At 42.5% G+C, this 26,757-nt stretch overlaps 2 protein-coding genes across 2 annotated transcripts in view; both read left to right on the top strand.

Annotated features, from left to right (window-relative positions):
- Nucleotides 1-26,015, top strand: part of CRP (C-reactive protein) — a 31,534-nt gene extending 5,519 nt beyond the window's left edge. The window contains 2 exon segments of the mRNA XM_049880913.1: nucleotides 24,442-24,700; nucleotides 24,972-26,015. Of these exon segments, the coding sequence (XP_049736870.1) occupies nucleotides 24,637-24,700; nucleotides 24,972-25,576 (669 nt within the window). The 5' untranslated portion in view covers nucleotides 24,442-24,636 and the 3' untranslated portion in view covers nucleotides 25,577-26,015.
- Nucleotides 9,373-10,986, top strand: LOC126073820 (C-reactive protein-like). The gene has a single exon (XM_049880915.1). The coding sequence runs from the start codon at nucleotides 10,213-10,215 to the stop codon at nucleotides 10,822-10,824; it is 612 nt and encodes a 203-aa protein (XP_049736872.1). The 5' UTR covers nucleotides 9,373-10,212; the 3' UTR covers nucleotides 10,825-10,986.
- Nucleotides 26,016-26,757: the final 742 nt, after the last annotated feature.

Genomic DNA, 26,757 nt, shown 5'->3' with positions numbered 1-26,757 from the left:
ATGCCTGAAGTTACAGTGAGGGCATTGATTGGAAAGAAATGGGATCCTAAAACTTGGGATGGGGACATATGGGTAATCAGGAAGCTGGAGATAGAGAACCCCTAAATTCCATTGAATTACTCCTTTCAACAAAACCACTCCCATCTGAGGAGATTACTTCATGTTTGTCTGCTCCACCATCCTGCTGAGAAAGCCATGAGCCCCTCCACTCCCAACTAATGAGATTAGCCTTGGCCCAGCTGTCTCTAAAGAGCCCTTGCCTGAGTCATTGCTTGGGGCATCGCCTGAGGCAGGCTTTACAAGACAATGCTGAATGTTCTCAAAACAATTCCACACTACTGATTCTGGCTTCTAGACCTACAACTAGAATTAAGTCTTAGCTAGCCCCAAAAGGTGAAGTACCAAGTGTGACCCAGGAAGAGATACATTACACTTCAAAAGAACTGCTTGACTTTTCTAATAGGTACAAACAGAAACCTGGGGAATATGTATGGGAATGACTATTCAGGGTGCGGGATAATGGTGCAAGGAACATAAAGATGGATCGGTCTGAGTTTATTGATATGGGTCCACTAAGCACAGATTCTTCATTCAATGTTTCAGCTTGGGAAGTTAGGAAAGGATCTAATAGTTTATTTGGTTAGGTCTCTGAAGCATGGATTACACGATGGCCTACACTAAATCAAGTTGGAGTACCAGACCTGCCTTGGTGTACTGTAGAGGAAGGTATCCAAAGGCTTAGGGAAACTGGCATGCTAGAGTGGATTTATCAGGTTAGACCCACAGGACCACACATGGAGTGCCCAGAGAACACACCTTTTACCACAACGGTGAGAAACAAATTTGTGAAGGGAACGCCAGCATCCTTGAAGACTGCTGTGATTGCTATTTTATGTAAATCAGATTTGACAGTGGGAACTGCCCTAGCTGAATTAAGACACCTAACTACAATGGGGCTAATTGGACCCTGTGGTAGTAGGGGCCAAGTGGCAGCACTCAATAGACAAAGACAAGGTAGGTGTGGTTACAGTAATGGACAGTGGAGTCAAAGCAGTAATCAGAATAGTCTGACTCATATGAACTTTTGGTGTTGGCTACTTAGTTATGGTGTCCCTAGGACTGAAATACATAATCTACTAAATATTTACTTGATCTGTACAAAAGGATGAATTCTAGGTCAGGTGAACAGCAGTCTAACTTGAATCACTAGAATAGAGAGTCGCGGTCCTTCAGTTATTTTCCACACTAGAGCGAGTTTAAAGACCCACAACCCCTTGAATGAAGGGGAGACCAGGTCCCCTTGAGGGGGGGACTCCAATGCACTGCAAAAATTTATACTGCTAATCTCTCTCCCAGCCTTCCCCAAAGGGATCTACGGTCATTCCTCAATGGGTTCATGAATAAAGGGGCCATGGTGGTAGGGATAGAGGTTATGCATGGACCCAGCAACATAGACTTCCACTCACCAAGACTGACTTGGCTACAGCCACTGATGAGTGCCCAGTCTGCAGTAGCAGATAGCAGCACTGAGTCACTGATATGGCACCATCCCTAAAGGTGATCAGCCAGCAACCTGTTGGCAAGTTGATTACACTGGACTACTTCCATGGTGGAAAGGGCAGCGTTTTGTCCTTACTGGAATAGACGCTTAGTCTAGATATGGATTCGTCTTACCTGCACACAATGATTCTGCCAAAACTACCATCCGTGGACTTACAGAATGTCTTATTCACTGTCGTGGTATCCCACACAGCACTGCGGAAATGAAGTGCGGACATGGACCCTCGCTCATGGAATTCACTGGTCTAACCATGTTTCCCATCATCCTGAAGCAGCTGTCTTGATAGAATGATGGAATGGCCTTCTAAAGACAAAATTACAACACCAGTTAGGTGGTAATACCTTGCAGGGCTGGGGCAGTGTTCTCCAGGAGGCTGTATATGCTCTAAACTAGCATTCAATATATGGTGCTGTTTCTTCCATAGCCAGGAATCAAGGGATAGAAAAGGGAGTGGCACCACTCACTATTACCCCTAGTGACCCACTAGCCAGATTTTTACTCCCTGTCCCCTTGACCTTATGATCTGCAGGTCTAGAGGCCTTAATTCCAAAGGAAGGAATGCTCCCACCTGGAGACACATCACTGATTCCATTGAACTGGAAGCTAAGAATGCCACTTGGCCACCTTGGGCTCCTTATGCCTCTGGATCAACAGGCAGAGAAGGGAGTTGCCGTACTGGCTGGTGTGATTGATGCTGATTACCACGAGCAAATCAGGTTGATATTACATAATGGAGGTAAAGAAGAGTTTGTCTGGAATGCAGGAGATCCCTCAGGGTGTCTCTTAGTACTACCATGCCCTGTGATTAAAGTCAATGCAAAACTACAGCAACCCAATTCTGACATGACTACTAATGGCCCAGACCCTTCAGGAATGAAGGTTTGGGTCACCGCACCCAGGAAAAAAACCAGGACCACCTCAGGTGCTTGCTGAAGGCAAAGGGAATATGGAATGGGTAGTGGAAGAAGGTGGTTCTAAGTACAAGTTTTGGCCATGTGACCAGTTACAGAAGTGAGGACTGTAATTGTTATGAGTATTTCTGCTTTGTATGTGTGCATCAAATATTTTTATTTTCTTCACTTATAAAATAATAAGCTGTAAATGGGGCTAGTGCATTTTCTGCTTTATGTGTGTTAGTTGTATCATGTTAAGCTCAAGTATGACTTTGTCTTTTTTCAGAAATTATGTATGGTTTGGGGAGATGTGTACAGGTGCCAAACTGACAAGGGGTGGACTGTGATGGTTAAGATTGTGTGTCAGCCTGACCGGGGCATGATTCTCAGTGTTTGTATGTGATCACCCCCATGATGGGATCTGCTGTGAGTAGCCAGTTGGTTGAAAAGGAGTTTCCTTGGGCATGTAGCCTGCATCCAAATATAAGTGGACATTCTGGCTTTTGCCCTCTCTGGATCCTGCAGCTGCCTCTTGTTCATCTAACTTCTGGTTCTTGGAACTTGAGCTAGCAGCTTACCTGCCAATCTTGATTTTCATTGATCTTCACAGCCTGTGAGCAAGAGTCCTGCTTTCTGATCTGCTGATCTTGGGTTCGCCAGCTCCTGCAGCTATGTGAATCAGGAGAAGCCTTGCAGTCTTGCCTGCCGATCTTAAGACTCGTTCACCTTCACAGACTGTATGCAAGAGCCCTGCTTCCTGACCTGCTGATCTTGTGTTCACCAGCCCCTTTATCTACATGAATCAGGAGAAGCCTCTATCGTGATCCATGGACTTGGGATGTTTCAGCCTCTATAGTCGCATGAGCTGTTCCCTTGATATAAATCTTTCTCTCTCTCTGTATATATTTATATGTTTTACTGGTTTTGCTTCTCGAGAAAACCCAGCCAAAGACATAAGTGTTAACTTATTTTATCTTGTTCAAGACAATGGCACAAACTGTAAGCACTTGTCTACTAACCGAAAGGTTGGAGATTCAAACCCACCCAGAGGCACCTTGGAGAAAAGGCCTGGTGACTGGCTTCTGAAAAATCACAGCCTTGAAAACCCTATGGAGCAGTTCTACTTTGCACAATGGGGTCACCATGAGTCAGAACTGACTTGAAGACAATGGGTTTGGAAGATGATCCTGTGTGGGTGGCTCCCCAGAAAAGATGCTGGCCTACTATAACTCACCACAGAGACCACTTGGGTAATCCACCCTTTTCAACTCCAAGGTTTGGGCTCATGCCAGGACATGGCTGATGTGACTCTTGCCATGAATATTTATGTGCCGAACCCTCCTCGTGCTTGCCCAGTTATTCAGCTACAACTGCAAGACTTGGACCTCAGCCCCCAAGCATGCCAGAGGGAAAGACTGATGCCCACTCCAGCCATGAAGGCCAAGCTGTCATGCTGTATTGCTGTTGTATCAAGAATGCTGATCATGCGAAGGGAGAGGCCAGTACTTCCCTAATCATGCAGCCTCCCAGCCCAAGGGTAGGGATCCCTTTCCCAGAGTCTGATGTTTTGCCCTGCTAGATCCCTGCATACTGCCCTAGAAATGTAATGGTTTATGTGGGCCTTGCACATCTGCGACTGTGAGTGTTCCCTATTAAATATTGCTCCAGCAGCATGTGAATGTTGCCTGGCCATTTGCCCTTCTTTGCTCAACAACTCTACTTAGGTGATGTTTAAAATTTTTTTTTATAGTGGGTATAGCTTGATGTACTTTGTTAACAGTTTATGTAGAATTTTTGCATATATGCTCATGGATGAAATTGACCCCTGATTTTTTTTTTCTTGCTTGTGTTAACATGTTACTGGGCTCTGAAAATAAGTTAGCTTTCTCTCTTTTTTCAATTCTTTGAAAAAGTTTATATAAGACAGGGATTATTTTTTCTTGACAGTTTTCTAACATCCAATTATTCTTATTTCCTTTGTAGGATACATTTACACACTACCTGGATACTTTTCAGATTCTTCTCCTTGTCATAGTGGTCAAGCTCCTTCTCATTGTTTGGGCATGGATCTTTTTTACATACCCTGTGTGTTAGTTACTCTGTGCCCATTTCAATCTGATCACTTTTGTCCTCCACTCTGGGAAGTATTCTATTATTCCTTTGATTATTTTCTTATCTCCAGTTTCAAAGTTTTCTTCCCCTGAAATTTCTGTTTTGAGTCTCAAAGTTTTGATCCCCAAGCTTTTTGTCTTTTGTCTATGCTTTATGTTTTGAGTATGTTAATTATATTTCTCAGTAAAAACTTCTCTTTTTGCCTGAAGTTCTATTTCCTAAGATAGGTGTCCACCATCCATCTGTCAGTTTGTCATACTCTGGTGGCTTGTATGTTTCTATGAAGCTGGAAGCTATACTACCCTGTATTTAAAATACCATCAGGATCACCCATGGTGGACAGGTTTCAGTGGAGCTTTCAGACTAAGAAAGACTAGGAAGATAGGCCTGGAAATCTACTTCTGAAAAGTAGCTGATGAAAATCCTATGGATTACAACAGACTATTGTCTGATATAATGCCAGAAGATGAATTTCCTAGATTGGAAGGTACTCAAAATATATAGTGGCTGCGACAAAGGACTCAAGCATGCCCATGATTGGCAAGATGGTGCAGGACAGAGCAACGTCCTGTTCTCTTGTTGCCATGAGTTGAAGCCAAGTTGGCAGCAACTAACAGCAACATGGTAGGTGTTCCTCTGCTTGTTGAGTGTGGTGCCCTCTTTTCATGGCATTGATTCTTTCAGACAGTCTATAGAAGCTGTTGCTATTTTCTGTAGTCCATTTCCAGGAATTATGAGGAATAGGCAGCATGTCTTATGGAGTCTACCAGTAATTTGTCTTCTGGATGTCAGAGTTTAAGGTTTCCTCCAGGGTGTCACCAGCCTTCTGGGACTGTGCCCTGCCTCTGGGGCCAAAGCACTCTGTCCTCCAGCCTGAAGACAAAGGTCTTTGCAGCTTGACACTTGGCCAGGAGGGCAAGGGATGGTGGCCGCTACTCCTCAACCAATCTGTCCCCTGCTTTGTTTTCTACTGCTTGATTCCACTGCCTATTATTTTGGAGCACCCTCAAAACACTTCAAATTTTTATAGCAGCCTTTCTGGCATATGTTTTCCTCTATCCATCTGATTTATCTGCGTTCTGTCTTTCAGAGATTCCCTCAAGCTTCTTTCTCCTCATGAAATTCTTCCCCCTTTTTTTTTTTCTGGCACTGTATCGACTTACTCTTTAAAAATATGTTCTCTGTCATTTTTAGGAACTGAGATAGGTAGAAGATACTGGTGCTTGTGCTCAGTTCACCATTGATTATATTTAGCCTCTGTACTTTCTCCATCATTCCTTCTGTCATCCCTTCATCTATTCACCCCACAGTACTTACTGAATACCAACTCTGTGCCAGGCTCTGTACAGGCTGCCTTTCAAGAAGGTAATGCTACTGCCCATAAATGACAGTGTCTTAGTCATCTAGAGCTGCTGTAACAGAAATGCCACAAGTGGATGGCTTTAACAGAGAGAAGTTTATTTTCTCACATTCTAGTAGTTTACACGTCCAAATTCAGGGCCTTGGCTCCAGGGGAAGGCTTTCTCTCTCTATTGGCTCTGGAGGAAGGTTCTTGTCCTCAATCTTCCCCTGGTCGAGGAGCTTCTCAGGCACAGGGACCCCGTGTCCGAAGAAAGCTCTCTGCTCCTGGTGCTGCTTTCTTGGTGGTATGAGATCCCCCTTTTCTCTGCTCGCTTCTTTCTTTTATATCTCAAGAGATTGCCTCAAGACACAATCCAATCTTGTAGGTTGAGTCCTGCCTCACTAACACAACTGCCACCCATCCTCCCCCATTAACATCATAGAGGCAGGAATATCACACGATACCGGGAATCATGGTCCAGCCAAATTGATACACACATTTTTGGGGGAACATAATTCAATCCATGACAAATAAGATCTGGATTTATCTTTTTTTTTTTCATAACAGAGATGGTGCTGCTGAATTTGCATCCATCTACACAAGCAATTTTTCTTGACCTCGGACTCATCTTTCTTAGGATGATTGTTTAGGGCTGTGGTGGTTGGCTACCAAGTAAGTCAAACTAACTGGCCCATGTAGTAATGATCGAACCCTCTTGGCCTCATTCACACAATGTTTGAATTAAGAAAGCTAGCTAGATATCTTTGGCCACTACTCTCTGTAGCTCCATGTTTGATCGGTGTTCTATCCATTTTATTACTGACATGATTCTCAATCTGCTTCTCTGCATTCTCGTTCTTTCCACTCTACAGTTTTGATGTAACTTCTTACATTAAAGTCTTATGTTAAAGACTTAGTTTTGACTAGTCTTTAGCATAACTTTTCTACTTAGCTAGCTTAGTGCTTGTCACTAGTAAATGCTCATAAAATGTGCCCAGGTTGAATTAATGAATTATGACACATTAAGTTGTCTCCCTATTTATAATTTCCGAAACTCTAATACATCCTTCCCACTGCAACCAATTCTAAAAAAATTCTAAGACAGAGATCTATTATTTCCTTGTTCAAAAAGTCCTCAAAGCTTCTTACCTGCTTAATGTGAAAGACCTTGGGCCCACGTTTTCTAGAGATGATTTTATTAAGTAGTTTGTGTGAATAGTGGCAACAGAGACATAAAATAATGCTTCGTAAGTACAACTGTAACTATTGTGCTGGTAAAGCAGAACAGCAATTCTAATAGTGATTAGGAAAGAGGAAATGCCCAGTAGAAGTTACACTAATAAATCAATTAAGATAGAGAGCAGGAAAACAAACAAAAAACCAAATTGATACAATCTTTAGAGTAAGGATGTCTCAGAATTTTGTCTTGCAAACCAATACATTTTGAGGACTGGAAAGATATTGATTCATAAAATAGACTATCATGGATATAGAGGTTCAAGGAAGCTTTTTTTGAGTTTTTGTATGAAACTGCAGAAATTGAAACGTGGTAGTGGTCATTGCTCATATTATCATCTTGAATATTTCACTTCCGTTTTTGTGGCTAAGCTTAATCTCATGCTTATCTGGTGAGGGGAAAGGAGGGGACTCCTGTGGTGAGGATGCCAACGGATGTATTATTTCAGGGGCAAGAAATGACTAATCTAGGGACACAATGCTATGGATTTAAAAAAAAAAAATTAGGACTTTACAAATGAAGGTATTTTTATTAGTCAAAACTCATTCAAATATAAATGTCATAAAAACAACTGAAATGTGTAAAAATGTGTAAGCAGGGGATTTATTGGCTCATAGACTTCAGAAGGCCTGATGTGGGGTCAGGTGAGACTGGATTCAGAGTTTCAAGCAATGTCATTGAGGTTGTGTCTCTCTCAGCTTGCCTAGGGAATCAGGGGTGGAGAAAGGTGGGACAGAGAGCCACTTCTTTTAGGCTTGAGACTTTATAATTATTTTACTCTTTAAACTATGTGAAAGTATTCAAGAGGAAGTTATGAAGTGTCAAATGTTGCTGAGAAGTTGAGTAAGATGAGGACTGAAAATTGGTTATTAAATTTACAGGAGAGAGGTTTTGTTTATGTTGGTTTTCTGGAATGGTGGAGGTGAAAGCATGGTTTGCATAGATAGGAGAGAACAGGAGATGAGGAAATGGAGGGGGTATACAACCCTTCCCAGGAGTTTTGAAGTAAAGAAGAGCAGAAAAAGCAGAGAGTAGCTAGAGGGAATGTGGAATCTTGGGCTTCTTTCTTTCCTTCCTATGAAATATTAAATATATTAAAGCATAGTTATTGTTTTTGGGGATGATCCAGTAGAAATGAAGACATTAATGATGCAGAAGTGAGAGAGTATCAAAATCCCTTGACCAGTTGAGAGGGACTGGGATCCACTGCAGAAGTGCAAGCATTGGCCTTAGATATGTGTAGGGATAGTTCATCCCTTGTAAGAGGGGGGATGCAGAATATGTGAGTAAAGATGAAGAAAGGCTGGTGATGATTTGGTGGTGGGAGGATGTATAAGGATATTGGTTAGGCTGCTATAACAGAAAGACTAAATTAACAGTGATCTAACAAGAGAGAAAATTCCTCCTTTAAGAAAATGTTCAGGTAGGCAGTTTAGGTAGGCTGATACAAAAAAAAAAAAAAAAAAGCTCCATATTCAGTCATTCAAGCGCCATCCCTCTTCTTGCTCTGCCAATATCAACTTGTAGCTTGCATCTCGTGGTTTAAATGTGGCTGTTCCAGCTCCTGCTATTATTTTTGAATACTAGCCAAAAGAAAGGAGAGATGTGAAAGGGAAATCGCATGTCTTCTTTTTAAAGGGCACAACCTGGAAATTATTGCTATTATTCCTGATCATGTCTCATTGGCCAGAACTTAATCACATGGTCACCCCTTTTTGCAGGGGAGTCTGGGAAATGTAGTGTTTGGCTGGGTGGCCATGTGTCCAGCTAAAAATTCTGTTCTCACTGTATGAGAAGTGGAGAATAGATATTGGGGAACTGCCAGAAACCTCTTCCACAAGGGATGCAATGGTCGTTTTCTGGTTGCTTCTAATTTCTCAATGAAGAGGTGATTTCATCAGCTGAGAACAAAGATGGATGTGGTTTTAGGGGCTTAAGGAGAGAAGAGAAGGAGCAAAATAGTCATTCTGGAGAATCAATTCAGGAGGGAACTGTAGTAAGATTGCCAGGTAATATAGAGGACTACTCGAGTTTTACGGTCATATATTTAGAGAGAGACCAGTCCGCTCCCAGCACTGATAGTCCAGTTATTCATACCTCCTTGAAGCTTTGTATATTCAGAAAATAGTCTGTTTGAAGAACCTCTGATGCGTGGTACATTTGTGACCAGGTGCATATTTCACTACACCAGAAAGTTCTTAATAAGTAAACTCAGTTGGCTAAGAAAAATTTATCCTTGGCTCAGTGAATGGTATCATTGTTTTCCTCATTTCCCAATCTGTAAACAAGCAGCTTCTGAAAGGGCTTAGTGATGACATCTGTCTCTAGCAGCTGTCAGCATTTCTCCATCACACTCTATGACTTGGGCTGAAGTAGGCACTGGAGATAACCACTATCGTGTGCACACAGATGGCCACTTCTCTATGAAGTTAAGATTTTCCATTATTTTCTCAGGATAGATAGCCAAATTGGAGTCCTTGGGGAGCTCCCTCATTTTTCCTCCCACTAAGAACTGGCGACTCAGGAGTCACTGGGTTTGTAATCAGTTACACACATATTGATTTCTCTGTTCTGTAATGATTATGAATCCTTTCTTCTCAGAACCCTGACACCTGACGTCAAGAGGCAGTGATGGAAAATAATTTGCATAGTGGCACAGACTTCCCCTGCAGGCATGGGTATAAATCCAGGCAGGATGGGGCAGGTCTTGAAGAAGTGGATCTAGTCTTTGAGCTTTCACCCAAAGACACCTTCTGAAGGAGGTGAGCCCAGATCCTATGACATCAGCAGCAGGGAATGATCATGGAGGAGCTGTGGTAGTGTTTCCTGGTATTGATCAGCCTCTTTAATGTTTCTGGCCAGACAGGGAATATCCAAGACTATGCCTGAGATTTGATATGGGGGCGGTGATGGGACCCAGAATTGTACAAAAAGAAGTCAAAGGAATATTTAGCATGGGTGCGTGTGTGTGTATGTGTGTGCGTGTGCATGTGTGTGTACCTGAAGAAGGGGCGAGTCTATTTCTCAGTCCCAAACATTATATGCATGTTTTTTCTGTCTCACAGACATGCATAAGAAGGCCTTTGTGTTCCCCAAAGAGTCAGCCGATTCCTACGTGTCTCTGAAAGCACAGCTGAAGAAGCCACTAAAAGCGTTTACCCTGTGCTTCCACGTCTACTCCGAACTGAATCTGACCTGTGGCTATGGCATTTTCTCTTATGCCATTCAGAAACAGGCTAATGAGATCCTCATATTTGGGTCTAAGAGTAGAGGATATATTGTTGGAGTGGGTGGGACTGAGGTATTATTCCGTGTCCCAGAAACCACTGCTGCTCCAGCACACATCTGTACAAGCTGGGAGTCAGCCTCAGGGATTGTTGAGTTCTGGCTAGATGGGAAGCCCATGGTGAGAAAGAGCCTGAGGAAGGGATACACTGTGGGATCAGAGGTGATTATCATCGTGGGGCAGGATCAGGATTCCTTTGGTGGCGACTTTGATATAAACCAGTCTTTGGTGGGAGACCTTGGCAGTGTGAACATGTGGGACTGCGTGTTGTCACCAGAAGAGATTAACACTGTTTATTTAGGTGGGACCGTCATTCCTAATGTCCTAAACTGGCGGGAGCTGAACTCTGAGATCCATGGGGAAGTGTTCATCAAGCCCGAGCTGTGGTCCTGAGACCCTGCTGTGGGTCCTGAAGGTGCCTCTTCCTGGCACTTATGCCTGACAGGCTCCATGTCTCTGGCTCTGGAGCTGTCTCCCCTCCCCCCACTATATACACTGTAGGTCCCTGAGTGGTGCAAGCAGTTTGCAGTTGACTACTAGCCTAAAGGTTGACAGTTCAAACCCAGCTAGCAGTGCCATGGAAGAAAGGCCTGATGATCTGCTTTCATAAAGATTACAGCCAAGAAAACCCTATAGAGCAGTTGTACTCTGTAACTCAAGGGGTCTTCATGAGTCAGGATCTGCTCAGCGGCAGTTTTTTTTTTTTTTTTTAATGCACAGTGCAGGCCTGCTCTGTGCATATAGCCCTTTGCTTCCCTGCCTTGCCTTCCTTGGCAACAGAGAATGGAAGTAAGCTCGGGGGCTGGCGAGCTACATTGTGAAGTTTCTTTCTCAAAAAAATAAAAAGAAAGGAAAAAGAAAAAAAACAAAAACCCATTGCGGTTGAGTCGATTCCAACTCATAGCGATCCTATAGGACAAAGTAGAAGTGCCCCTTAGGATTTGCAAAGCTGTAATCTTTACGGAAGCGGATCGTCATATCTTTCTCTTGCATACAGCTGCTGGTGGGTTTGAACTGCCAAACTTTCGTTAGCAGCTGGATGCTTAACCACTGTGCCACCAGGACTCCTTTTCTTTGTCCAGAGAGCTCAGAATTCTAGTTTTTTTTTAATATTGAAAGAACCTTAGAGTTAGTCCCTCAGTCTCACTTAACCGTGAGAAAACTGAGACCCAGAAAATAGAAGTGATTTTTCAAAAAAGTCACAGGGCTAGTCATTTCTGGTGTGCTGGTCTTCTTTCTAATTCCCTACCCAGGATTCCCCCAGAAAGTGGGATGGACTTGCTCACACTCAAAAGGCTCTTCCATCTCAGAGTTAGGACATTGACCCAGATCTTCTGAAGAGAGATCCCAGCAATACTATGTAGCTCCTTCAATTTTTCAGAGTAGCCTGGAAAGGGAATAAGAATTGCCCTAGGAGAGAAGGCCTTGTCTTTTATTACTTTTTTCTCCCTTTGGATATTATTGACCATCGAGATATGCTTACTTTAACTGTCACTGCTGTGGACTTATGTGTAGCCATGGCTTTTATTTGCCTGCAGTGCTTTCTTAATTTTACGGTTCTTTTGGGAAAATCTTCCCCTACTCCATGTGAACCTGGTGGGACTGTGAATTCCTCTTTCACCTCCAAATTTCCAACATATGCAGGTTACAAGAGGGGGTGTGTGATCCAGGTAGTTCTATCAGAGTATCCCATCTCCTGGTCTGGAGGTTGTTTGGAGATGGTTATGTTATTATCAGGACCAATGATAATCTTCTCAAACGTTGATTTAATGGACTTTGAGAACAAGACATCTTATTTCTGCCAGAATTCCAAGTTGGGAGGGTGTAAGCCTGGGACAGCCAGCAGGCACCTTATTTACCACATGCGAGCATTGCTGGAGCAATGAAGCCAAGTTGCGACCAGCAGAGCTGGGGGATGGACAGAGCGATGGCGCCTTGACTATGCTTAGTCCCTGAACCAGACTTGTCTGAAACCAGATCTAGCCCTCGACTTCCCAAAAGGGCAATGAGCCAATAAAGAGCCAATCAAGCCCCTGTTTACGTGAGTTGTTTTCTGATGCTTGTATTTAAAGTTGTGATTAAATTATTTAACAACCCTTTAAATCCAAGTTGCCGTGAGTTCAGACTGACCATTACTTGTCCTTCAATGACATATCCGTGGCACCCTCAACTTTCCGAGAGCCTGCTGCCATGATTCCATCTGACAACACAGCCTCTGTCTTGCAATAGCTGTGGTGGTTTGAATGCTCTCAGCCTATCATCATCACTCCAATTTGATGGGAAAAACAAACAACAACAACAACAACAAAAAACTAAAGATCACTGGGATTCAAGAATCTACTGTCAGGTTCAATGACTGGAATGTGCTCGTCCCAAGCAAACTTTGAGGAGCCCTCAAAGAAGATGACTGCTGGTTTTCTCCAGAGCTGTCCTTCACCAGGGCCTTTCAATACTGAGCTGCATAATTGAAGTGACTCAGCAGAGGCCACAGCCTGGTATGAAATATGGAGCTACCTATAAGTCAAATGATTACTTTAGGGAAGCCGTATGGTAGACTAACTAAACGTAGAGTTTCTGACCTATGTTCAGATCCTGGCTTTAGAACTTACTAGCTGTGTGATCTTGGGTAACATAACCTTTTTATGTCTGTGTTCTTACTGAGAAAGAGCACCCTAAAATTAAACTCTTTGGAGAATTTGACACAACTAAAAGAAGCTTGCCTCTAGGCCTGAATTTAAATTTCGTCTTGAAAAACCTGCTCTACTCTAAGACGTTAACCTTTACGTAGAAGTAATCTGGTATCTAGGGAAATGTTTGTCTCCGTAACGAAGTTAACGTATTAAGGAAATGGTGGTCTTTGTAACTGAGTTAAAAAAAATATTATCAGTATGTTCGCAGAGAAACTGCATAGTAGACAATCAACTAGACCCACATCCAGCACTTGAACAAATCCCAGAAGGATCCCCACTTCAAGATGCTTCCTTACTCCCCTCTGAATCACTGAGTACCAATCAGAAAGTTTGTACTTCCAGTTCCTGATTTAAGCGTGTAAATGTCTTTGCAACCTCACCACTTCGGAGCATTTGATTTCGCTCTGTGAGATCTAACATATCCCTGATTTAAACTGCTTCAAGCCTTCAATAAATCTCTTCACTTTTACTTTTAAGAGAGTATGAATTTTTTACTCTTTGACATTACCTATAAAGTGTGTGTATGTGGGGGGAAATAATAGTGATTAGCTTAAAGGGTTGTTGTAAGAATCAAATAAGATCATGCACGTAAAACCCTTGGTACAGTGCCTGGCATATAGTATATCTGATACTATTATTTAGGTTGTTTTTTATTATATCCCCAAAGGAGCCCTGGTGGCACAGTGGTTAAAGTAGTTGACAGCTAACTGAAAGGTCAGTGGTTTGAAACCACCAGTGGCTCCACGGGAGAAAGATGTGGCAGTCTGCTTCTGTAGAGATTTGCAGCCTCAGAAACCCTGTGGTGTTGCTATGAGTCAGAATTGACTCGACGGCAGTGGGTTTAAAACGTAGGTTTATTATTTATATACCATGAAAGTACGATTCAGTGTAATTAGTCCAGGTTGGCAGCAATCGAGAGATTTGATTTGCTCAGAATTAAGTTCAAAATATTAGGAGGATGAGCGGCAAATCTTTAAAGAATTGCCTATGAATATTGATTCCCCTAATTGACTTTTGATAACCATTTGGAAGCACAGAAGTTAAAGAGACATTCTGGAGCAAAAATGTGGAGTGCAAATGTTCTTTCTTGTCCAGTTAGGGCAGATCCATATGCCCTGATAAACCAAATACAGGGCTGGTGCTCTTTTCCAGTTAAAGAATCCAGCCAGGAGATATGTCTTAGCTACAGAAGGCCATTCCAGCTCCCTAGGGATGTGGGCTGAGTTAATATTTTCCTCAGAATTCAATTACTGTTACCTCACCACACATAGTTGAGTGAGCAGCCTCTGGCCCTAATAATTTTAGCCAGGAAAATTTTTACAACAGGTATTTGCATTAGTGAACATTAAGCAAAACCAGTAAAGCGTATAAATATATATATATACATACAGATTTATATCAAGGAAACGGCTTCTGTGGTTGGAGAGGCTGGAATGCCTCAAGTTCATGGGTCAGGACAGAGTCTTCTCCTGATTCACATAGCTGTAGGGCTGGTGAATCCAAGATCAGCAAGTCAGAGTGCAGGGTTCTTGGTCACAGGCTGTGAAGATTGATGAATCCCAAGATTGGCAGGCAAGACACCAGGTAAGCTGCTAGCTCAAGTCCCAAGAACTGGAGGCCAGATGAACAGAAGCCAGCTGCAGAATCTAGTGAGAGCAAAATTCCCCAAGCCTTGCCAGGATGTCTGCTTCTATTCAATGCAGGCCACACACGCAAAGAAAATCCCTTTCAACTGATTGGCTATTCACAGCAGATCCTATCATGGGGGTGATCACATATCAAATCTCAACAGAGAAGAGATCACAACATTATACAACTGCCAAAACACTGAGAATCATGGCCCAGTCAAGCTGACACACAATCTTAACCATCACAGTCCACCCCTTGTCGACTTGGCACCTGTACACATTTCCTTAAACCATCCATAATCTCTAAATAAAGACAATTACAAAGTCATACTTTTACCTAACATGATACAACAAACACACGTACAAATGAAAATGCACTAGCCCTGCTTACGTGTTATATTTTAAAAGTGAAGAAAACAAAAATATTTGATGCACACATACAAAGCAGAAATACTCATAACAATTATAGTTCTCATTTCTACAACTGGTCATGTGGCCGTAATTGGTATTTAGAACTGCCTTCTTCCACCACCCATTCCGTATTCCCTTTGTCCTCAGCAAGCAACTAAGCTGGTCATGTTCTTTGCCTGATGGGGTGACTCAAACCTTCATTCCTGAAGGGTCTGGGCCATTAGTAGTCATGTCAGAATCGGGTCGTTGTAGTTTTCCATTGATTTAATCACAGGGGATGGTAGTACTAAGAGATGCCCTAAGGGATCTCCTGCATTCCAGACATACTTTTCTTTACCTCCATCATATAGTATCAATCTGATTTCCTCTTGGTATTCAGCATCAATCACACCAGCCAGTATGATAAATCACTTCTTTGTCTGTTGATCCAGAGGCATAAGGAACCCAAAGTGACCAGGTGGCATTCTTAGCTTCCAGTTCAATGGAATCAGTGATTCCAGGTGGGAGCATTCCTCCCTTTGGAACTAAGACCTCTAGACCTGCAGAGCATAAGGTTGTAGGGACAGGAGGCAAAAATCTTGTGAGTGGGTGCCACTCCCGTTTCCACTGCTTGATTCCTGGACCCATGAATCCTGGCTATGGGAGAAACAGCACCATATATTGGACACTGCTTTAGAGCATATACAGCCTCCTGGAAAACATTGTCCCAACCCTGCAAGGTATCGCCACCTGGCTGGTGCTGTAATTGTGTCTTTAGAAGGCCATTCCATCATTCTGTCAAGCCAGCTGCTTCAGGATGATGGAGAACATAGTAAGACCAGTGAATTCCATGAACAAGAGCTCACTGCTGCACTTCATTTGCTGTGAAGTGAATCTCTTGATCTGAGGTGATGTTGTGTGGAATACCATGACAGTGAATAAGGCATTCTGTAAGTCAATGGATGGTAGTTTTGGCAGAAGCTTTGCATGCAGGGAAGGCAATCCATATCCAGAGTGAGCGTCTATTCCAGTACAAACAAAATGCTGCCCTTTCCATGATGGACATGGTCCAATGTAATCAACTTGGCACCAGGTTGCTGGCTGATCACATTGAGGAATGATGCGTATCAGGACGTCAGTGTTGGTCTCTGCTGCGGCAGATTGGGCACTCAGCAGTGGCTGTAGCCAAGTTGGCCTTGGTCAGTAGAAGTCCTTGTTGCTGAGCCCATGCATAACCTCCATCCCTGCTGTCATGGCCACTTTATTCACGAGCCTGTTGAGCAATGGCGGGAGTAGCTGGGGAAAGAGGATGACTGGTTTCCATAGAAGGTGTCATCCTATTCACTTGATTGTTAAAATTCTTATCTGCTGAGGTCACCCTTTGGTGAGCATTCACATGAGACACAAATATCTTCACTTCTTTGGCCCATTCAGAGAGGTCTATCCACATACCTCTTCTCCGTACCTCCTGGTCTCTAATTTTCCAATCATGTTCCTTCCACGTCCCTGACCATCCAGCAAACCATTGGCCACCACCCATGAATCAGCATACAATTGCACATCTGGCCATTTCCCCTTCCAAGCAAAGTGAACAACCAGGTGCACTGATCAAAGTTCTTCTCATTGGGAGAATTTCTCTTCACCACTGTCCTTCAGGGAGCTCCCAGAAAAGGGCTGTAGTGTTGCCTCTGTCCACTTTCCAGTGGTGCCTGCATATCACACAGAATCATCTGAAAACCAGGCATGAGTTTTCTCTTCGTCAGTCAACTGATCATAAGGAACTCCCCATGAGGCCATAGCTGCAGACTGGCAGATGGAAGGTAAAGTGACAGGAGTGGAGACCGTGGTCATTTGGACCACTTCCTCATGCAATTTACTTGTGCCTTCAGGTCCTGTTCGGGCCCGATCTTGTATATACAACTTCCATTTAATGATTGAGTGCTGCTGTGTATGTCCAACTTTATGACTTTGTGGGTCAGACAACACACAGTTCATGATGGGTAGCTGAGGCTGCATGGTGACTTGGTGGCCCATGGTTAAGTGTTCAGTCTCTACTAAGGCCCAGTAACAAGCCGAAAGCTGTTTCTCAAAAGGAGAGTAGTTATCTGCAGAGGATGGCAGGGCTTTGCTCCTAAATCTTAAGGGTCGCACTATAATTCACCATTCGCCAAAGACTCCAAACAGCATATCTATCTGCCACTGACACTTCAAGCACTATCGAATCAGCTGGATCATATGGCCCAAGTGGCAGATTGGCTTTCACGGCAGCCTGAACCTATTGCAGAGCCTTCTCGCATTCTGGGCCCCACTCAAAGCTAGCAGCTTTTTGAGTTACTTGATAAATAGGCTGGAGTAGTACACCCAAATGAGGAATATTTTGTTTCCAAAATCTAAAGAGGCCCACTAGGTGTTGTGCCTCCTTTTCAGTTATGGAAGGAACCAGATGCAATAACTTATCCTTCACTTTAGGAGGAATATCTTGACATGCCCCACACCACTGGACCCCTAGAAATTTCACTGAGGTGGAAGGTACCTGAATTTTTGTGGGATTTATTTCACACCCTTTGGCGTGCAAATGTTTTACCAATAAGTCCAGAGTCACTGACACTTCTTCCTTACTAGGTCCAATCAGCATAATATCATCAATGTAATGGACCAGTGTGATCTCTTGTGGGAGGGACAGGTGATCAAGGTTTCTTTGGACTAAATTGTGACATAGGGCTGGAGAGTTGATGTAGCTCTGAGGTAGGCAAGTGAAGGTGCATTGCTGACCTTGCCAACTGAAGGCAAACTGCTCATTATGGTCCTTTGAAACAGGTATGGAGAAAAAGACATTTGCCAGATCAATAGCTGCATACCAGGTACCAGGAGATGTATTAATCTGCTCAAGCCATGAAACTACCTCTGTATGGCAGCTGCAATTGGAATCACCACCTGGTTAAGTTTTTGGTAATCCAGTGTCATTCTCCAAGATTCATCTCTTTTTTCCACAGGCCAAATGGGCAAGTTGAATGGGGATGTGGTGGGAATCACCACTCCTGCCTTTCCCCTGGCCCTTTCCCCTTTCCTCTGTCTACTTATATTTGATGCAGGCCGCATGCCCAAGGAAACTCCCTTTCAATTGATTGGCTACTCACAGCAGATCCCATCATGGGGGTGATCACATATCAAATCTCGACAGGGAAGTGATCACTACATTATGTAACTGCAAAACACGGAGAATCATGGCTCAGCCAAGTTGACACACAATCTTCACCATTACAAATACATATGCTTATTAAGCTCTTACTGTGTTCTAGGCAATGTTCTAAGTGCTTTACATATATTTGCTTGTTTACTACACATGGAAATCATATGTGGTATTATTATAACTCTCATTTTACAAGTCAGGAAACTGAAGCATGGAGAGGTTAAGCAACTTTCGCAGGGATTGGACTTGAAGCTAAGCAGTCTCGCTAAGAGTCCTGTGCTAATAATCACTGTGTCCTACTGCCACATACAAGAAATGTTTCATACCCCTAGTGGAGGAGGGAGGGGATAGGGATGTGTGTGTTTTTTTCTCACGGGGAAGCCATTCTAGGCAGCCATGTCCAGAATATTAACTAGCATTGCCGGGGCACTGGCAATTTCCTGACTTTTCATTTGGTTCTTATGTGGTTAGGAGAATGGCTTGCGCATAAAAACTCCACTCAGCCTCAGCATCAAGACAGCATTGGGCAGCCTATGCCTACAACTCTTGTCGAAGTTCTCCTGTGAACTGGAAATCCCCTCCTCTTCCACTCTCATAGACGTAATTTCATATCCTAGAAAGCATTCACCAAAGATAGAGAATCATTTGAGGAGTTCTGTAGGCTCCACTTGGGAAGCTTTCTAAAAATCCAGTTTTTCAGGTCAATTACACCAGATTCTCTGGTGGTGCCACCCAGGCATCAACATTTTTAAACCTCCTTAGATGATTACAATGTGAAGCCAAGTCTCCAACAGTGGGTGCTGGGGAACCACTATTCTAGACTGACAGATTTGAAAAGACCACTGAGTTGCAGGTTCTGTCTCCAACTGGGTGTGTGGTTGTTTCTGCCATGTCCCTTGCTCCCTTCTTTTCTTAAGTTATAGTGATTTCAGTTTGAACTGGGGGAGTATGCCAAACTCTGTGGTAAGCACTGGAGTCCAGAGTTGTAGCTGCTCTAGGGTTAAGAGGCAGCCCCGGACTGGCACGTACTTATTTATTCAAAAAAGCCTCACTGTGATAACAAACATTCTGCTTGTCTTAGAATGGTTTTTCTTTTTGCGCAGTTGATAACTTGGATCTCTGTAATTTGGGCTGCTTGTTTGATCTACCAGGACTATAAATCTGGAAGAAGCCAAAGTGCCACGATGTCTAGAAAAGCTAAGATCCTTTAGTAGTGTTTTTACTGGAACATCACAAGCTGCATGAGGAGGGGAGGAGAGGCCTCCCAGACAAACATTTCTGAGAAAAGGGTGAAGGTTGCAGTGGCAAGCTGTCCTGATCAAGTTCACCCAATGCTCTGTTGTATGATATGAGTGGTTACAGTGTTGGGTTGGCAGATTGCTGGAACCAGGGGCCGATTGTGAAATAGTTCACAGGGAAGGCCTCCTCTTACATGCTCAATTTTCAGCCTTGTTTAGAACACCAATTTCAGATGTAGTTCTTATAATGTGATGGGTTTCACGAAATCAAAATTTCCAAAGAGGCCACTCATCATATTGGTAGTTGCATTCTTTTGACTTACCTCATAAACCCAAAGGCTAATGAAAAGACAATTTTGGCAACGGGAACACCTTCTTCTTCCTTTGTCCCAATCTTTCTTTTCACCTATCAGAATTTTTTTCTGTTCAAATTATATATATATATACACACACAGACACACACACGTCTTTTATTGGAAAAATGGTTAGAAAGCGAGGAGAAAATTCTTTGCAACTTACTTTAAGTGAGTCTTGTATTTTAAAAATCAGATGGAAGAAGTCTGAGAAAGTGTGATTAAAAAGAAAATTAAAAAAATTCTGTACACCATTAAAAAAAACTTCTCTAAAATGTACTAAAATTTGTAATAGCTCTTTCTTCTTTAGAACATGTTATTCACATGTTGATTGATAGAGCCAATACAGTAACAGCATCAATGATCAATTTTTCATTGAGTATCAATGGGGACCCCCACGTGTCTGTCAGTTTGTCATACTGTGGGTGTTGCTGTGATGCTGGAAGCTATGTCACCAGTATTCAGATCCCAGCAGGGTCACCCATAGAGGACAGGTTTCAGCTGAGCTTCCAGACTAAGACAGGCTAGGAAGAAGGGCCTGGCAGTCTACTTCTGAAAAGCATTAGCCAGTGAAAACCTTATGAATAGCAGCAGAACATTGTCTGATATAGTGCTGGAAGATGAGCCCCTCAGGTTGGAAGGCACTCAAAAGATGACTGGGAAAGAGCTGCCTTCTCAAAGTAGAGTCGACCTTAATGACGTGGATGGAGTAAAGCTTTTGGGACCTTCATTTACTGATGTGGCACCACTCAAAATGAGAAGAAACAGCTACAAACATCCATTAACAATTGGAACCTGGAATGCACGAAGTATGAATCTAGGAAAATTGGAAATTGTCAAAAATGAAATGGAACACATAAACATCAACATCCTAGGCATTAGTGAGCTGAAATGGACTGGTATTGGCCATTTTGAATCCGACAATCATGTTGTCTACTATGCTGGGAATGACAACTCAAAGAGGAATGGTGTTACATTCATCGTCAAAAAGAACGTTTCAAGGTCTATCCCGAAGTACAACGCTGTCAGTGATAGGATGATATCCATACGCCTACAAGGAAGACCAGTTAATATGACTATTATTCAAATTTAATCACCAATCACTAGGGCCAAAGATGAAGAAATAGAAGATTTTTATCAGCTGCTGCAGTCTGAAATTGATCGAACATGCAATCAAGATGCGTTGATAATTACTGGCGATTGGAATGAGAAAGTTGGAAACAAAGAAGAAGGATCAGTAGTTGGAAAATATGGCCTTGGTGGAAGAAACAATGCCAGAGATCAATTGAGAGAATTTTGCAAGACCAACGACTTCTTCATTGCAAATACCTTCTTTCACCAAAATAAACGGTGACTATACACACGGACCTCACCAGATGGAACACACAGAAATCAAATTGACTACATCTGTGGATAGAGACGATGGAAAAGCTCAATATCATCAGTCATAACAAGGCCAGGGGCCGACTGTGGAACAGACCATCAATTTCTCATATGCAAGATCAAGCTGAAACTGAAGAAAATCAGAGCAAGTCCACGAGAGCCAAAATATGACCTTGAGTATATCCCACCTGAATTTAGAGAACATCTCAAGAATAGATTTGATGCATAGAACACTAGTGACCAAAGAGCAGACAAGTTGTGGAATGACATCAAGGACATCATCCATGAAGAAAGCAAGAGGTCACTGAAAAGACAGGAAAGAAAGAAAAGACCAAGATGGATGTCAGAGGAGACTCTGAAACTTGCTCTTGAGCGTTGAGCAGCTAAAGCAAAAGGAAGAATTGATGAAGTAAAAGAACTGAACAGAAGATTTCAAAGGGCCTCTTGAGAAGACAAAGTAAAGTATTATAATGGCAGGTGCAAAGAGCTGGAGATGGAAAACCAAAAAGGAAGAACATGCTTGGCATTTCTCAAGCTGAAAGAACTGAAGAAAAAATTCAAGCCTCGAATTGCAATAGTGAAGGATTCCATGGGGGAAAATATTAAATGATGCAGGATGCATCAAAAAAAGATGGAAGGAACATACAGAGTCATTTCACCAAAAAGAATTAGTCGATATTCAACCATTTCAAGGGGTGGCATATGATCAGGAACTGATGGTACTGAAGGAAGAAGTCCAAGCTGCTCTGAAGGCATTGGCGAAAAACAAGGCTCCAGGAATTGATGGAATATCAACTGAGATGTTTCAACAAACAGATGCAGCGCTGGAGGTGCTCACTTGTCTATACCAAGAAATGTGGAAGATAGCTTCCTGGCCAACTGACTGGAAGAGATCCATTTTTATGCCTATTCCCGAGAAAGGTGATCCAACCAAATGTGGAAATTATAGAACAATATCATTAATATCACATGCAAGCAAAATTTTTCTGAAGATCATTCAAAAACAGCTGCAGCAGTATGTTGACAGGGAACTGCCAGAAATTCAGGCTGGTTTCAGAAGAGGATGTGCAACCAGGGATATCATTGCTGATGTCAGATGGATCCTGGCTGAAAGCAGAGAATACCAGAAGGATGTTTAAAAAAAACCTGTGTTTTATTGACTATGCAAAGGCATTCGACTGTGTGGATCATAACAAACTTTGGATAACACTGCAAAGAATGGGAATTCCAGAACACTTAATTGTGCTCATGAGGAACCTTTATATAGATCAAGAGGCAGTTGTTCAGGCAGAACAAGGGGATAGTGATTGGTTTAAAGTCAGGAAAAATCCTTGCAACTGGACCAATGAGCAACATCATGATAAACGGAGAAAAGATTGAAGTTGTCAAGGATTTCATTTTGCTTGGATCCACAATCAATGCCCATGGAAGCAGCAGTCAAGAAATCAAAAGATGCATTGAATTGGGCAAATCTGCTGCAAAGGACCTCTTCAAAGTGTTGAAGAGCAAAGATGTCACCCTGAAGACTAAGGTGCGCCTGACCCAAGCCATGGTGTTTTCAATCACATCATATGCGTGTGAAAGCTGGACAATGAATAAGGAAGACCGAAGAAGAGTTGACGCCTTTGAATTGTGGTGTTGGCAAAGAATATTGAATATACCATGGACTGCCAAAAGAATGAACAAATCCGTCTTGGAAGAAGTGCAGCCAGAATGCTCCTTAGAGGCAAGGATGGCGAGATTGCGTCTTACATACTCTGGACATGTTGTCAGGAGGGATCAGTCCCTGGAGAAGGACATCATGCTTGGCAGAGTACAGGGTCAGCGGAAAAGAGGAAGACTGTCAACGAGGTGGAACGCCACAGTGCCTGCAACAATGAGCTTAAGCATTACAATGATTGTAAGGATGGTACAGGACCGGGCAGTGTTTCGTTGTGTTGTGCATAGGGTCACTGTGAGTCGGAACCAACTCGACGGCACCTAACAACGACAACATCAATGGGGAAACTTATTATGAGGCTATAAAGAATCAACTCAAGATTCTTTTTACATGTAATTACACCTTAGATAAAAACAAAAACAAGTAAACCTCACATGTGTCAGAGTAGAACTCTGTTCCACAGGGTTTTCAATGGCTGATTTTTCAAAAGTAGATTGCAGGACCTTTCTTCCAGCGTGCCTCTGGATAGATTTGAACTGACAATCATTCTATTAGCCTAGCTGTTTTGTCACCCAGGGACTCTTAATAGTTTATATAAACCAAACATGTTGCTGTAGAGTCAATTCCGACTCATAGCAAACCTACAGGACAGAGCAGAACTGCCCCATAGGGTTTCCGAGGAGTGGCTGGGGTGGTTAGCAGTCTGAGCTCTTAGCCACTTAGCCACCAGGGCTCCATTTTTATATAGGAACTTATAAATTGCAAATTACTTTTGTACCTAAGTATATGTCTCAGTATGTCTAACTGATGTTGTTCCCCATTTGGGGCATTCTGGGAGTGAAGCCAAATAGCCATGGTCAGGCTGGCTGTCCTAGTCCTAAAATGAAGCAATAGCTTTTGGACCTTCAAGGACTACTCATTTTCACTCCCTTTTTCCTCGTGTCTTAATTACACTCAAGCGCACTCCATTTTAGAAGCAATATAACCTCATTAGGAAATAGTGTCAGTGGGGAGAAAAAAGAAATCCTCTATAATTCCTTTACCATATTAAGAACACTTATTATTTGGGGATAATTCCTTAGAGTTTTTCCTAAACTGGTTTGTTTTAAAAAATAGTGTTTAAAAAAGTTTGTTATTTTTTTCTTTCACTGTCATATTGTAAGGATTCTTACATGTCATAGCATAAAATTCACAAGCAACATTGGAAATGGTTAGCTATTCTGTTTAGTGGATGTACACAATTTACTTAAACCTGCCCCAATTTTCTATTTTTCACTATTCGAAGTCATGTTAAATGGTTGTCTTTGTGAATAAAGCTTCCCCCCACTCCCATATTTTGCATCATTTTCTTAGAATAGATTCCCCGGATGTGACAATCCTAATTCACCCATCACTGCCAGTAGGCACCGTGGAGTGTCTAATAAATAACCCATATCGATCTCTCATTTTGTGTTTTATCTTGCTTTCTTTGCTCTCAGAGCTTTGACTCAGGGCTTCTCAGGGCAATTTTGGAAAATCATTTACCCACCAGCAGATAATGCCCTCAACTGCTGCACAGAGAAGATCAAGGCGGAGCAGAGGGTCTCAGACATACAAGCGTCGACTCTCAGCTCCTGATGCTTTCTCCAAGAGGATAACCAAAGTTCTGGCCACACAGACAGCAAGGAGGGAACATGGAGAAGCTGTTGCTCTGTTTCCTGGCCTTCCTTAGCCTCTCCATTGCTTTTTCAGAGACAGGTGAGGTGCTGTTTCAGATGGTAGCTGAGATCTTGTCTAAAGATTATGACTGTGCAAAACCAAGTCAGGGACAATGGGGCGTGGGGGGTGGTCGTGGTCTACGGAAGAAGTCAGTCTGAGATTCCCAGGATATGATGGTCCTAATTCACCAATTACCGTCTGTGGAGTCTCTAACAAATGTCCCAATCTCTCCACGTAAGAGAGGAAATACATCTTTGTGGCCTAACAAGCTTAACCTTCAGCCTTTCCGTCTCTCTTTCCTGTCTTACAGACATGAGCAAAATGGCCTTTGTGTTCCCCAAAGAGTCAGATGATTCCTTTGCAAAGTTGATATCACTGAGAAAGCAGCCACTCAAGGCCTTCACTCTGTGCCTCTGTGTCTACAGTGACCTGCCCCGTGGATATAGCATCTTCTCCTATAACACAAGAACACAAGACAATGAGATCCTTCTCTTCAAGGACAAGCCAGGAGAATACAGCTTATCTGTGGGTGGGACTGAAGTAGTTTTCCAGCATCCTGATACATTTGCACCGTAGCATTTGTGTGTGACTTGGGAGTCGGTCTCAGGAATTGTTGAGTTCTGGGTGAATGGGAAGCCCAAGGTGAGGAAGAGTCTGAAGAAGGGATACATTGTGGGATCAGAGGCAAGCATTGTCCTAGGGCAGGAGCAGGATTCCTTTGGTGGAAGCTTTGATATAAAGCAGTGTTTGGTGGGAGACATTGGAGATGTGAACATGTGGGACTTAGTATTGTCACCAGGAGAGATTAACAGTGTCTATCGTGGTAATAGCTTCAGTCCTAATGTGCTAAACTGGCATGCTCTGAGGTATGAAGTACATGGTGAAGTGTTCACCAAGCCCCAGCTGTGGTCCTGAGGCCCTGCCGTGGGCCCTGAAGGTGCCTCCTGGAGATTGACACCTATCATTTCCCTTGTCTTGGGCTCTGGTGTCTTTTTGTCCCATATCCATGGCTCTTATGCCTGGGGGAACTGTATTTAACCTCTCTCTTCTCCACTCTGTTTTCATCAGCATGAGGTACAGTGCAAAGCAGAGGGTCTCAATCATGGGTAATTAAATCAAATTCTCTGGGGGGTGGGACCCAAGAATCAGCACTTTGTAAAGCTCTCCAAGTGATTCCTATGCTCAGCCGAGGCTGAGAAGCATTGTATTTAAGCATCTGTTTAAGAATAAGTGAGCAAACTTTTTTTCTCCCGAAAGATTGCATGAGTTTAGCTGTAATCCTGCCAACGCTTTCATTTCTCTTCTTTTATTGTTCTTTATTGCATTAACTAAAAAAATAAAGGAGTAGAGTCTTCCCAGCACTCTGTTCCCGTCATCAGTATGTGGTCATTATAAATTAGAATTATCTTTAATCCTTTCCATTTGAAGAGTCAAAAATCTAAAAGAAGAAATGTCTTGAGTGTTGTTTCTGTTTAATTTGTTAAATTTTCTTCTTTAAGATCGATTTTCACTATATTAGATTTCCATTGTTTTTCCTTCTCATTTATTATCACTCAGATTTTGTGTTTGATCAGAGTGATGTAATTTAGTCTAGGCACTCAGAACACTTTTTTAAAAATCTGAGTCCTTTATTTTCACATTTGAGTTTTTTCAAAAACTTTCTTCCTTATTACTGATTTGTTTTGCATATCACAATCCTTATTATTTCTAGCCAATTTTTTTTTCTTTTTTTAAATTGTGCTTTAGGTGAAAGTTTACAGCATAAGTTAATTTCTCATACAAAAATTTATACACATATTGTTATGTGACACTAGTTGCAATCCCTACAATATGACAGCACACTTCGCCTTTCTACCTTGGGTGTCCCGTGTCCATCCAACCAGCTCCTGTCTCTTTATTCCTTCTCATACTGCCTTTGGACAGGAACTGCCCATTTAGTCTCATGTTTTTTTTTTTATGTGCTTGAGCTAAGAAGTACATTCTTCACAAGTTATTATTTTATGTTTTATAGTTCGGTCTAATCTTTGTCTGAAGAGTGGGCTTCGGGAATGGTTTTAGCTCTGGGTTAACAGAATGTCTGGGGACCATGTCTTCGA

Source organism: Elephas maximus, chromosome 3 (assembly GCF_024166365.1).
Source record: "Elephas maximus indicus isolate mEleMax1 chromosome 3, mEleMax1 primary haplotype, whole genome shotgun sequence".
Lineage (NCBI taxonomy): Eukaryota > Metazoa > Chordata > Mammalia > Proboscidea > Elephantidae > Elephas > Elephas maximus.
The sequence above is the reverse complement of the archived record's forward strand: the minus strand, read 5'-3'. Positions and strand labels throughout refer to the sequence as shown.

Coding starts and splice junctions, on each gene's coding strand:
- LOC126073820 (XM_049880915.1), top strand. CDS start 10,213: ATGCATAAGAAGGCCTTTGTGTTCCCCAAAGAGTCAGCCGATTCCTAC.